This window comes from Pan paniscus, chromosome 1, assembly GCF_029289425.2.
Source record: "Pan paniscus chromosome 1, NHGRI_mPanPan1-v2.0_pri, whole genome shotgun sequence".
NCBI classification, from domain to species: domain Eukaryota; kingdom Metazoa; phylum Chordata; class Mammalia; order Primates; family Hominidae; genus Pan; species Pan paniscus.
In genome coordinates this window covers 143041778-143054346 of record NC_073249.2, presented here as the reverse complement: position 1 = coordinate 143054346, position 12569 = coordinate 143041778, and the positions used below count along the sequence as shown (strand labels likewise).

The following is a 12569-nucleotide window of genomic DNA, read 5'->3' as shown; positions in this document are numbered from 1 at the left end:
TTCTCCAGGGATAGTACCATACTCCCACAGATACATGAAAAACGGAGGGCCAAGGGCACAATTAGCTGTCTATTCTATGTTAAATAATATTGATAACTATGATAATTCTATGTCAATGGAAAATTATAGTTGTGTTATATGAATTATGTAGAAAGAAATGCATTATAATCAAACTATATGCAGCATTCAGATTAAAATAGCAGAACTTTCTATAATATCCATAAACATTTTGTCATGAATTATCTAATAATATCTTCTAAACCTATTACCTAATATCACAAACTATAAATAATTACTCAAATCATTAAGTTAATAGAACAGTAAAATAACATAAAACAAACCAAATTAAATCAAAATTGTATAACAGGTGATGAATAATGAAACAAGTGATTTCTCACATCACAGATTATATAAATTATTTTCTTAAGATCACTCGGTTACTTTATATGGATTAATTATTATGTCAACAATTGGTGGGGTCATGATGATTGATCCAGTATCCTCTGCCATGAAAAGGCTATCCTTCCTATCTAGGGCAAAGTTGCAAAAGAAAACGAGGTGTTTTATCAAAATCCACTATTCCATAGTAGTTGAGAGTTATTCTACCTTCTACTGAAAATACATTCTGATTGTACTGATAATTACACAGTAAACAGTAACGTCTACCAACTTTCTTTCAAAGAATTTCCAAATAATAGTTACTATTGACATTTCAGTAACATTTACATATTCTTTTGAGATAAAGATCACTAGTTTGCACATGAAAAAATAAAAGCACAAAGTCCAGGATCACAAATAACTTACACTATTTTACTGAACAAATATTTAAATAGTGTTTTCTATGTGCCCAGCACTATTCAAATTGCTTTACAGATATCAACTCATTTAGTTCTCATAACAATTCTATATGGCAGATATTACTGTTAGCTCCATTTTACAGATAAATAAACTTCATGAAGCATACAGGGGTCAAATGCCTTGCTCAGGGTCTCCTACCTAGTAAGTGGCAGAGCCAGGATTCAAATCCATACAGGCTAGCTCCAGCAGCAGAGCTCCTAGCAACCATACTATATTGTCATGACAATTCTACATAATTATCATTGTATACTAATTTTAGTTTTAAAACTAATGGGTACAATTATTATACTCATTTTTTCAGAAATATGAAGTATAAAATAATCTAGAAAGTAGAAAGATATTATATATGCCGCAAACCTAAACTTTTTCATAGAAGCAGAAAAAGATGAAACTTTTTATTAAGACTTGAAAAGAAGTTCGGCATGAACTAAAAAAAGCATATAAAATTACATTGGAAGAAACACTTTTCTTCCCTAATGCAAGTGCTGTGGGATTTTAAAGTGTTGCAGGGAAATACAATGGATTATTTGCCTTAATATTCCATTAATATGTCTTGGGAAATCCAACACTAGCTAAACATCTAAGATTGTTTCTGAAATGTTCCTTGCAATGAAGTTAAATAATTTGATTTTTTAAAGCAGGAAGACTATCTCATGGAAGTGGGTTTATGGATTAAAGAATTTGTGTAAAGCACTAAAAAATGGGAAAAGTTTACAGCTTACCTATTTTTCTAGCTTATTCTTTACATATGAAAATGGCTAACTCATTGCTAACTCGTGCCAAGGAGAAATACCTCAGACTACCCTATTTGTTTCATAGCCTCACTCCTCATGCTCCTCATCCCTAAGGCAGTTGTGCACATCTTTACATAACCATTATATTAAGTACAAACATAGAGCCCGCATTTATGTAATTCCTGATTGATGTAGAATTAGTTTGTCTTTTATATACCAATTTATTGCTGACCAGGAGGATCTCTGGAACATGACGCATTTCAAGACTGATAGAAATTAACCTTGAAAACATAAGCTACACCCACCTTCCTTTTCCTCTTCCTGGAGTTAAGACCAGGACCCCTGATTTCCCCAGAATAATTTTAGGACCTGGTTTGGAAAACTCAGGATAAATAAAGCTCATCAGAATATCTGTCCTGTCTTTTTAAAATATTTATATTATAGTGAAATACATAACATGAGTGTACTATTAAATAGTGTTTTTCTTACCATTTTTAATTGTACAATTCAGTGCATTAAGTACATTCACAATGTGTGTAACCATCACCATTAATTTCAGAACTTTTCATCATCTCAAACAGAAAACTCTTTACCCTTGAAGTACTAACGCCCCATTTTCCCTTCCTTCCTACCCCTAGTAATGTCTATTCTATTTTCTGTCTCTATGAGTTTGCATATTATACATGCCTCATATAAATGGAATCACAAGATTTGTCCATTTGTGTTTGGCTGTGTAACTTAGCATGTTTTCAAAGGTCATCCATATTGTAGCCTGTATCAGAATTTCAGTCCATACTGTGGCTGAATAATATTCTATTATATGTGTATACCATATTGTATCTCTTCAACTGTTGATGGGCATGGGTTGTTTCCATCTCTTGGCTATTGTCTTATAAATAATGCTTCTGTGAACATTGGTATACAAGTATCTGTTTGAGTCTTTGTTTTTCATTCTTTTGAGTAAACACCTTGGGGTAGAATTGCTGGGTCATATGGTAATTCTATATTTAATTTTTTAGAAACTCTCAAACTGCTTTCTACAACTGCCACACAGTTTTAGATTTTTACCAGCAATGCATGAGAAATCCAACTTCTCCACATCCACATCCTTGCCAACACTTACTACTTTGTACTTTTTTGATAATAGCAATTCTAGTGGATGTGCACTAAATCCTGTGGTTTTAACTTCAATTTTTTTGGGGGAAAAGCCCCAGTTTCAAATTCTACCTTTGCCAAATCTAAATCCAATATGGATTTGGATAAGCCTCACTTTTCTCAGCTGTAAAAAATTCCAATAGTTTCTGCCATGCATAGCTCACAGAGTATGGAGCCAATGAAATAGCGTACATGAATGAAATATTATTTATAATTTATATATTATGAACACTGGCCTCAATAACAAGAATCTCTCTGTTCTTAGATAGATATATCCAAGTGTCTTAACCTAAGGACATAAATAATACCATATATTTAAGTAGTCTTTTTTTAAACCTTTAAATTATAAAGTATAAGGTATTTTAAAAAGTACATGAAACATAAATGTTCCGTTTAATGAGTATTATAAAGTTGTGTCATTACCACCCATGTTAAGTAACTGAACATTCCTAGCATCCCAGAGCCCTGTATTACAGTACCCTCCCTCCTCATAAAGTTAACCACTATTCTGACCTTTATGGTAATTACTTCCTTGTTTACTACCCAATTATACATTCCTTAAACACCATAATTTAGTTTTGCCTGTTTTTGATTTTTCAATAAATGGACACAATATATATTCCTTTGTATCTGGCTTATTTTGCTTAAGTTTATGTTTGAAACTAACCCATCTTGCTATATGTGTAGGTGCAGTTTGTTCATTTTCAATGTTGTATAATATTCCATTGTATGAATACTAGAAAAAATGTGCCCATTCTTTCATGGACATTTGGGTTGTTTCCAATTTTTAGCTATTATGAGTAAATGCTACTATAATCATTCTAATAAGGGTCTTATGCACATGTGCACACATCTCTGCTGAGAACTTACAGGGAGAGTAGCTGTAAAAGGGTAGGCTTTAGATGTAACGCCAAACTGTAAAAGGTACCAACTTTCACTTTACAAGCAGGGTAAGAGAGTTCCTATTACTCTATGTTCTCATCAACACTTGTGATGGATATGCAGTGATTCTGACATTTTGCATTTCCCTGATTATTAGCTTAAACACTTTTTCAAATGTTTATTGGTCCTCGTTTTTCAATTATCTTCCCCATTTTTCTATTGTGTGGTCTGCTTTTTTCTTTGAAATTGGTAGGAGTTATTATATAATCTTGTAAGAATTTTTTACAGATTTTATGGGTTGCAAACACTTCCTTCCATCCTGTGGCTTGCTTTTCCACCTCTTAATGGGGTCTTCTGATGAACATATGTTTTTAATTTTAATATAATCTTTTCACTTGTTATTAAAGTTTTTTGGTTCTATTAATCTTTGCATACCTCAAGGTCATGAAAATATTCCCCTGTATTATCTTCTGAAATCTTTATGCAGTTTTACCTTTCACATCTACATACTAATTTCATCTGGAAATGGTTTTCATTTATGGTGTAGGTAAAGTTAAGTTTCTTTTTTATTATTTGGAAATACAATTGTCCTAGAACCATTGTTTAAACAAACTTCCTTTTCCTATTTGTCATAAATCAGGTGTACACCACTTTTGTCATAAATCAAGTCTCCAGGTAGGCCTGGGTTGGTTTATGGTTTTTCTGAATGGTTCCAATGGTCTATTTGTCTATCCTTTTTGCCAATATTATACTATCTTAAATTACTTTAGCTTTATTGTAAGTCTTGAGACACTGTAGTTACTAAATCCTATGATGTTATATTGCTCTATTTCAAGATTGTCTTACTTATTCTTCGTTCTTTGCTTTTCTGTATAGTGATAGAACAAACTTTGGTCAAATTCTTCTCCCCGCCAAAAATAAAAAATAAACATTTGTTGAGATTTATAGTAGAATTACATTGAATTTACAGATGTAGGAAATTATTTGAGAAGAACTGACATATCAATAATATTGAGTGCAATGATGAATAAGACATACTTTTCCATTTTTTACATTTTCCTGCATAAAGGTCATATACATTTCTTGCGACATTTATTCCTAAGTATTAGATATTCTTTCATGCTTTTGAAAAATTATTTAAAATTTTATATCTCAGATATTTGTTGTTGATAAAGAAAAGTGTAATTGATTTTCCTATATTGACTTTGATTTATATGATTTCATCAAAATTCTTAAATTCACTTTATAATTTATCATAGATTTATTTACATTTGTATGAATACAATCATATCCACTTACTGAGTTTAGTTCTTTCTTTCAAACCTAATGCCTTTTATTTCTTTTGTCTCATTAAACTAGCTAAGACCGCTAATACAACGCTGGATAGAAGTGGTGATCACAGACAGTCTTGTTACTGATTTGAAAGGGAAAGCCTTCAGTGTCTCAACACTAGGTATGTTTGTTGTAAGTTTTTCTTAGTTATCCTCATCAAACTGGAAAATTTATCTTTTCTGTCTAGCTACTAAGCACTTTTTAAAGCATGAATGCATATTGAATTCTATCAAGATTTTTATCTCTATCTTTTGAAATTACCTTTTATGCTATTACTGTAGCAAATTACACTCATCACTTTTTAAAGTTATTCCATCCTTACATTGAGGCAATAGGCAGAAGTTGGTCATGATATATGATCCTATTTAAACTTTCTGGGTTCATCTTCCTAATATTTGGTTTAGGAGTTTTGCATCTATGTTTAGGAGTGCAATTGAACTGTTATTTTCCTTTGCCATAATGTCTTGGTCAGGTTTTGGTATCAAAAGTATGGTAGTCTAGAACAAGTTGAAGAGTGTTCACTCCTTTGCTGTTCTCTGGGTGGGTCTGATAGAATTGGCCAGTGATGCCATCTACAGCTGGAGTTATCTTTGTGGAAGGGCTCTTAATAATTGATTTAATTTTTTCAGTAGTTATGACTATTTAGGACTTTCTATTTCTTCTTTTGTTTGGTAGTATGTGTTTTTCTAGGAATTTGTTAACACCAATGAAATTACTACATTTACCAGCATGAAACTGTTCGTAACATTTCCTTATCAAGTTGTAAATATTTGTAGAATCTGTAGTAACGTCTCCCTTTTCCTTCTTGATATTAGCTATTTCTCCATTTTATATTCTTTATCAGTCTCACCCGGTATTTACCAATTTTATTAGTATTTTCTAAAATCTGCTTTTGGCTGTGTTTATCTTCTTTCTTCTATGTTTGTTTCATTATGTCATTAATTTCTTCTATTTTTATTATTTTTTTCTGTATTCTTTGGGCTTATTTAAACGTTATTTTGTTACCTCTAAAAATGGTTGCTTAGATTTAATGTTTGCCTTTCCTTTTTCCTAATATATTCATTTAAATCTATAAATATCCCTATATTACTGATTTAGCCATATTCTACAAGTTTCATTTCTAATATTTTTGTTATCACTCAGTTCAAAATCTTTTCTTATGTCCATTATAATCTCTTATTTGATTCGTGGATTATTTAAAAGTATACTTTTTGACTTTCCAAAGAATAGATTTGCTGTTTATATTTTTCTATTGTTTTCCAGCTTAAAGGCATTTGGTCAGAAAAAGTTCTCTGTATAATTTCAATCTTCTGAAATTCTGTGAAATTTGGGGTTTTTTTTTTTTATTCCACTATATGGTTGATTTTCTAAAATTTCCCATCGTGCCTGGTGTACTGAATTCTAAAGTTAATACATTTACTTCTATATATGACAGTTAAGTCTGTTAATTTTGTTGTTAAAAATTTTATATCTTTACTGAGTTTTTTCTGAGAAATGATTATTAAATCTTCCTCTATGGTTGTAAATTTATTTCCTTTTTGTTTCTGTCAACTTTTGCTTTGCAAACCATCCCGAGCACTGTTACTCCTAGGAATCTAGAGTGTTGACAACAGCCAGCATCTTTGGCAGGCCCTGAACTCCTATTTTATCCCCTAGGCCCACACAACTGTCAAAAGCACTGCTCAGCACTAACAAATACTCACTAACAGGTACTGGGTTAGCAAGTACTTTCAAGTAAATGTGATATTTTGTACAGCTTTTCTAGTTATCATCAGAGGCAGGATTTATCCAAATATTTAATGTTCTATTACCAAAAGCAGAAGTGCTAACTTGGTGGTTTTTAAAATGTTTTTTAGCTATGGAACCCCTTGTGAAATGAGCTTATATGAAAGCTCAGTACATGAAAGGTAGAAACCCAAAAATGTCTTTTCCTTTGGTATGCATATTATTATTTTTTTCTGAGAGTGCAAAGTTGAAGGCCACTCTCTTCCATGTGATAGATGCCATATACTCTTTAAATCCTCTTAAGAAATATCCTGTAGATCTTTGGTAAAGATAAACCTGGTCCCCAAACCTGTCTGCTGTTAGCTCTATTTTCTATCTGTTTTAATTTTATAAATAAATTAACCAAATATGAATCACCTCATAAATTATTTAGGTATACTTCATAAGTTATTTCTATTAGGTACATTTACATTTATTTATAAATGCTATAAATATATATTCATGTTTACATTACCAAGTATACTTCATAAATAAAATGTGTCAATCTATTAATAAATATTAAGTGACTTCTACATTTAAGTAAAATGCTAAAGAGTCCGTTTCTTACCTATGAGGAAAAGAAATATGGCCACTTTTTACATATTGTTAAATTAATGTGACATTGACTTGAGTTTTAATAGCTAGATATTAGGGAGAAATGTTTACTTCTCTTCACTCCTTGTGTTCCAATGTAGAAGAATTTCCACTACTGTGAACTTCCTGGCCTCTTACCAGAACCAAATTATCTGATTTGAGGATTTAAAAGAAGGAAACAGGCATGCTTGGCTCAGCCTCTGTCTTTCTGGCTCTGCCTTTCTGCAGTGAGGATGCATCTTTTCTTGCTCGCCTGCCAATGCTAAAAGAAGACTTTATGGGCTAGTGACATGGAAGGTTTGTGTTGATTCTGATCTGCCTTTGACTGGATGGATAAGTTGAATTCCATAATTCAGTATTAGAAAACTCACTTGGCTCACAGCTACACCATGTCCCCTAATGTAACTTTTATCAGCAATAGCACTATAGAGTAACAAAGTAACAGATGATGACCATATGTCTGACTCTAGTATTTCTCTATCAAATGGTTCTGAGCTTGGGCAGGAATGAAAATGTATTTACTGACATCTCAAAATGATTATAATCACAATACTGGGCCATCCTGACCATTTATCAGAAGTCCAGAAGTCAAGATTCCGTGGTCGGAAATCTCTTTTGACCACCAGCAGAAGAAAATAAAAAAGTCTGAAGCAACTGTAAAACATACCTTTTTCCTCCAACGTAACCAAGAAGACTCGTCCTACTTTGTGTACCCACAAAAGCTACAAGATCCATCAACAGAAATTAGCTTATGAAATCTAGAATTGTGGGAATGACATTAGTCTCAGTGAATTACTTCTTAGATTGAAATTTAAGATTTTCCTGACCATGCTCCCAGAGTATCACCCCTTAACAAGAAGGCTCTTCATTTATATGGTATGATGTCCAAAAAATGGCTATCATTCTTTTAAATCATATAAAAGTATTAATGAAAGTATTAAAAGTTTTATTTCAATAATTTGCTTCAGTGAAACCATTAAAACTGTAGAATATAACTTTGATATTTAAATATTTTAAATATTAATGGTTACCTTTACCACTGCTATTATTGTGATCAACCAGCTTCTATTTGTAGAAGAGTTAAAAGAGGTTAAATGTCTTGCAATGCAATCACATAAATGTCATGCAACACTACAATGACAGAATCTAAGACAAACAAAAATTTAAAATATTTCTCTTAATACTTTCTATTAAAAATATTCTGAGCCATTCTGCTGTTACAGGACACATTTGTAATAAAGTTCATTTTATTATACTCCCCAAGTTTTTTAAACAAACAGATCAATTTCTAGGTGTTTTTAAGAAAAGAAAATCCGAGCTATCGTGGTTCCATTTTCCTCATTGTTTATTCAACTATTCACTGACTTTTTGACTATCACTTAGTGTTTCAAAGTCATGGCTTAATTTCTTCTATCCTGAATAGTACTACAACTTACAAATATTAAAACTTAGATTCAATGCCATCCGCATCAAGCTACCAATGACTTTCCTCACAGAATTGGAAAAAACTACTTTAAAGTTCATATGGAACCAAAAAGAGCCCGCATCGCCAAGTCAATCCTAAGCCAAAAGAACAAAGCTGGAGGCATCACGCTACCTGACTTCAAACTATACTACAAGGCTACAGTAACCAAAACAGCATGGTACTGGTACCAAAACAGAGATATAGATCAATGGAACAGAACAGAGCCCTCAGAAATAATGCCGCATATCTACAACTATCCGATCTTTGAGAAACCTGAGAAAAATAAGCAATGGGGAAAGGATTCCCTATTTAATAAATGGTGCTGGGAAAACTGGCTAGCCATATGTAGAAAGCTGAAACTGGATCCCTTCCTTACACCTGATACAAAAATTAATTCAAGATGGATTAAAGACTTAAACGTTAGACCTAAAACCATAAAAACCCTAGAAGAAAACCTAGGCATTACCATTCAGGACATAGGCATGGGCAAGGACTTCATGTCTAAAACACCAAAAGCAATGGCAAAAAAAGCCAAAACTGACAAATGGAATCTAATTAAACTAAAGAGCTTCTGCACAGCAAAAGAAACTACCATCAGAGTGAACAGGCAACCTACAAAATGGGAGAAAATTTTTGCAACCTACTCATCTGACAAAGGGCTAATATCCAGAATCTACAATGAACTCAAACAAATTTACAAGAAAAAAACAACCCCATCAAAAAGTGTGTGAAGGACATGAACAGACACTTCTCAAAAGAAGACATTTATGCAGCCAAAAAACACATGAAAAAATGCTCACCATCACTGGCCATCAGAGAAATGCAAATCAAAACCACAATGAGATACCATCTCACACCAGTTAGAATGGCCATCAGTAAAAAGTCAGGAAATAACAGGTGCTGGAGAGGATGTGGAGAAATAGGAACACTTTTACACTGTTGGTGGGACTGTAAACTAGTTCAACCATTGTGGAAGTCAGTGTGGCGATTCCTCAGGGATCTAGAACTAGAAATACCATTTGACCCAGCCATCCCATTACTGGGTATATACCCAAATGACTATAAATCATGCTGCTATAAAGACACATGCACACGTATGTTTATTGCGGCACTATTCACAATAGCAAAGACTTGGAACCAACCCAAATGTCCAACAATGATAGACTGGATTAAGAAAATGTGGCACATATACACCATGGAATACTATGCAGCCATAAAAAAGGATGAGTTCATGTCCTTTGTAGGGACATGGATGAAATTGGAAATCATCATTCTCAGTAAACTATCACAAGAACAAAAAACCAAACACCGCATATTCTCACTCATAGGTGGGAATTGAACAATGAGAACACATGGACACAGGAAGGGGAACATCACACTCTGGAAACTGTTGTGGGGTGGGGGGAGGGGGGAGGGATAGCATTAGGAGATACACCTAATGGTAAATGACGAGTTAATGGGTGCAACACACCAGCATGGCACATGTATACATATGTAACTAACCTGCACATTGTGCACATGTACCCTAAAACTTAAAGTATAATAATAATAAAATAAAAAATAATAATTAAATAAAACAATAAAAATATAATTACCTGTAATCTCACTTTCTGTCAAAAAAAACAAATACTAAAACTAAAGTTATATTATTCATCTCTATTTCTAATGAGAACTACAGTTGTCTTGAGAAATGCTAAAAGGTACTTTCTTTACTCTGTGTGTTTTTGCAGCTTAAAAACAATATTGCTTTTCATGCTTTTTGGAAAACTATTTTAACTGGATATTTATGAAACTCATTTTTCAAATAGAACTTGACAAAACTTTACCTCCTACATATTTGGTAATGAAAGGAATAGCAGAGGCAAATTGAACAATAAAAATGAAACCAAAGGTATCTTCCCAACTGTATAGTAGGCTCAAGGGTAAATGTTGAAATATCTCTATTGGAGAACAGAAGTTAAATATATTACCACATTTTTGGATGCTCTTGCTCTGGACTTTTGAAAGTGAAGGTATATAAGTCAAATAACTTCATTTCCAAGTGTGTTTTATCACCTTTAGGTTCGTGATTGCTGTCCTTGTTCAGTCCCTTAAAGGTAAATACTGTACTAATTAAAAATATTTTGCAGATAATAGCATGTATGAACTTTCAGTCTTTAGCTTTTTCTCTAGTCACATAAACAAAAAAACACTGTCAATTTCAAACTGTGTTTTAGCATTACTTTACATAAAACTCTCAAGGGTTAGAGAATGTGAACAAGTACCTGGAATTACCCCAGTCAGGACCAATGCCTGAAAGTGATCCTCTTTTGTCAGTTGCATATTTGTAAACCACTAGCAGGCACTGTTTACAAAGCTCCACTAGGCGCTGGCAACACTGGAGCTGCAAAGGAGTCACCACCTCCGGGTTTTTATTGAATATACTCTCCCAAGAGGATCTGTTGGTATGGAAACAGACATGATCTCATGTTGGCTGTTAAAAATGACAACCAGCTATATATCACTTCCCTAGCAACAAACCAATAAGGGAAATAGAAATGGCCTCATACATTTGCAATAACTATGAATGGTTTAAAGATATATAATAAATACAAATCAGGAAATTAATCTTTATATTAAAGAAATACAACATCAAATACATATACTATTTGTCCGTGTGTGTGTTTGTGCATATGGGTGTGTGTTTGTATGTGAGAGAGAGAGTCTGTCTCACTATGTTGCCCAGACTGGAGTACAGTGGCTATTCACAGGCACAATCATGATGCACTACAGCCTCGAACTCCTGGCCTCAAGTGATCCTCCCTCATTTTAGCCTTGAAGTAGCTGGGACTACAGGCATGTGCCACCATGCCCAGCACTATTAGTCCTTAAAGCTTTTAAAGCTGCCAACTTTGGATGGCTAATAGGATAGTCTTCCAACACCTCTTAAAAAATGGAGTTACTCTATATTAAGGTATTTGTAAAATACTGAGCTAATTTCTCAAAAATTAAGTATTCTTGGAATTTAGGCTTTCTCGGAATCTGTATTTACCTTAAGAATGAATGATCCCTTGAAATGACTAAAAAGTTGCTGAAACAATTGTTGACCTCTCTTCACTAGGAGAATTTAGGTTAATACCTGATTGTGGCCATCCCTTTCAAAACACTTTCAGACATAACTATATCCATGATATTCCTAGAGCACAGGTTCTGTGTGCTAGAAGTAATGCTATCTTAACAAGTACTGCCCTACTGCAATCCCAGAAGCAGTATGCCTTCTCCTTTATTGAACTCAGCTTATTCCAAAGCAGGTAATGGTGCATACTTCCTTGGTAAACTTCAATTTTGTGTGGGGGGTGTGTGTGTATTTGTGTGTGTGTTAACAATTCCTAAGTTTACCATCATGGCATCATGGTTTATATCAGGAAACACCTCACTACTCCACCAGTAGGGAGGGAGGGAGAGAGAGAGAGAGAGAGAGGGAGAGAGAGAGAGAGATTTATTCCTCAGACTTATTCCTTGAAACTCTTCAAGCCTCCAGGGGAAATTTTGGTTTGAGACTTGGTAATGATTCACATCTCATTTTGCATAAACCAATTCACATAACCCTCAGAGAGAAAAGCACAGGAAAATGCATTCAGGACAATATTTTCCTGGAAGTAAACTTACCAATGGGAAACACAAAGACTCCACTTTCAACCTTCTGTGGACATTTGATATATTTTGAATTCTTAAAAAAATGCCTTAGAAATAGAAATGTATTTTTTCTAGAAAAGCTACTGTTTATTTTTTCAGAGAAATGTGGC

At 33.4% G+C, this 12569-nt stretch overlaps 1 protein-coding gene across 6 annotated transcripts in view; it reads right to left on the bottom strand.

The window, feature by feature from the left end:
• Window positions 1-12569, bottom strand: part of TTLL7 (tubulin tyrosine ligase like 7) — a 134593-nt gene that overhangs the window by 6907 nt on the left and 115117 nt on the right. For 4 of the 6 annotated variants that reach the window (XM_034933891.3, XM_014345915.5, XM_003805274.6 and 1 more), the window contains one exon: window positions 11049-11222. The exons of 1 other annotated variant lie outside the window; for it this stretch is intronic. In XM_034933891.3, coding sequence (XP_034789782.2) covers window positions 11049-11222 — 174 coding nt within the window. Of the gene's footprint in view, window positions 1-10754; window positions 10874-11048; window positions 11223-12569 lie in introns of all 6 variants that reach the window. One more of the 6 variants, XR_004665276.3, reaches the window with a different exon arrangement.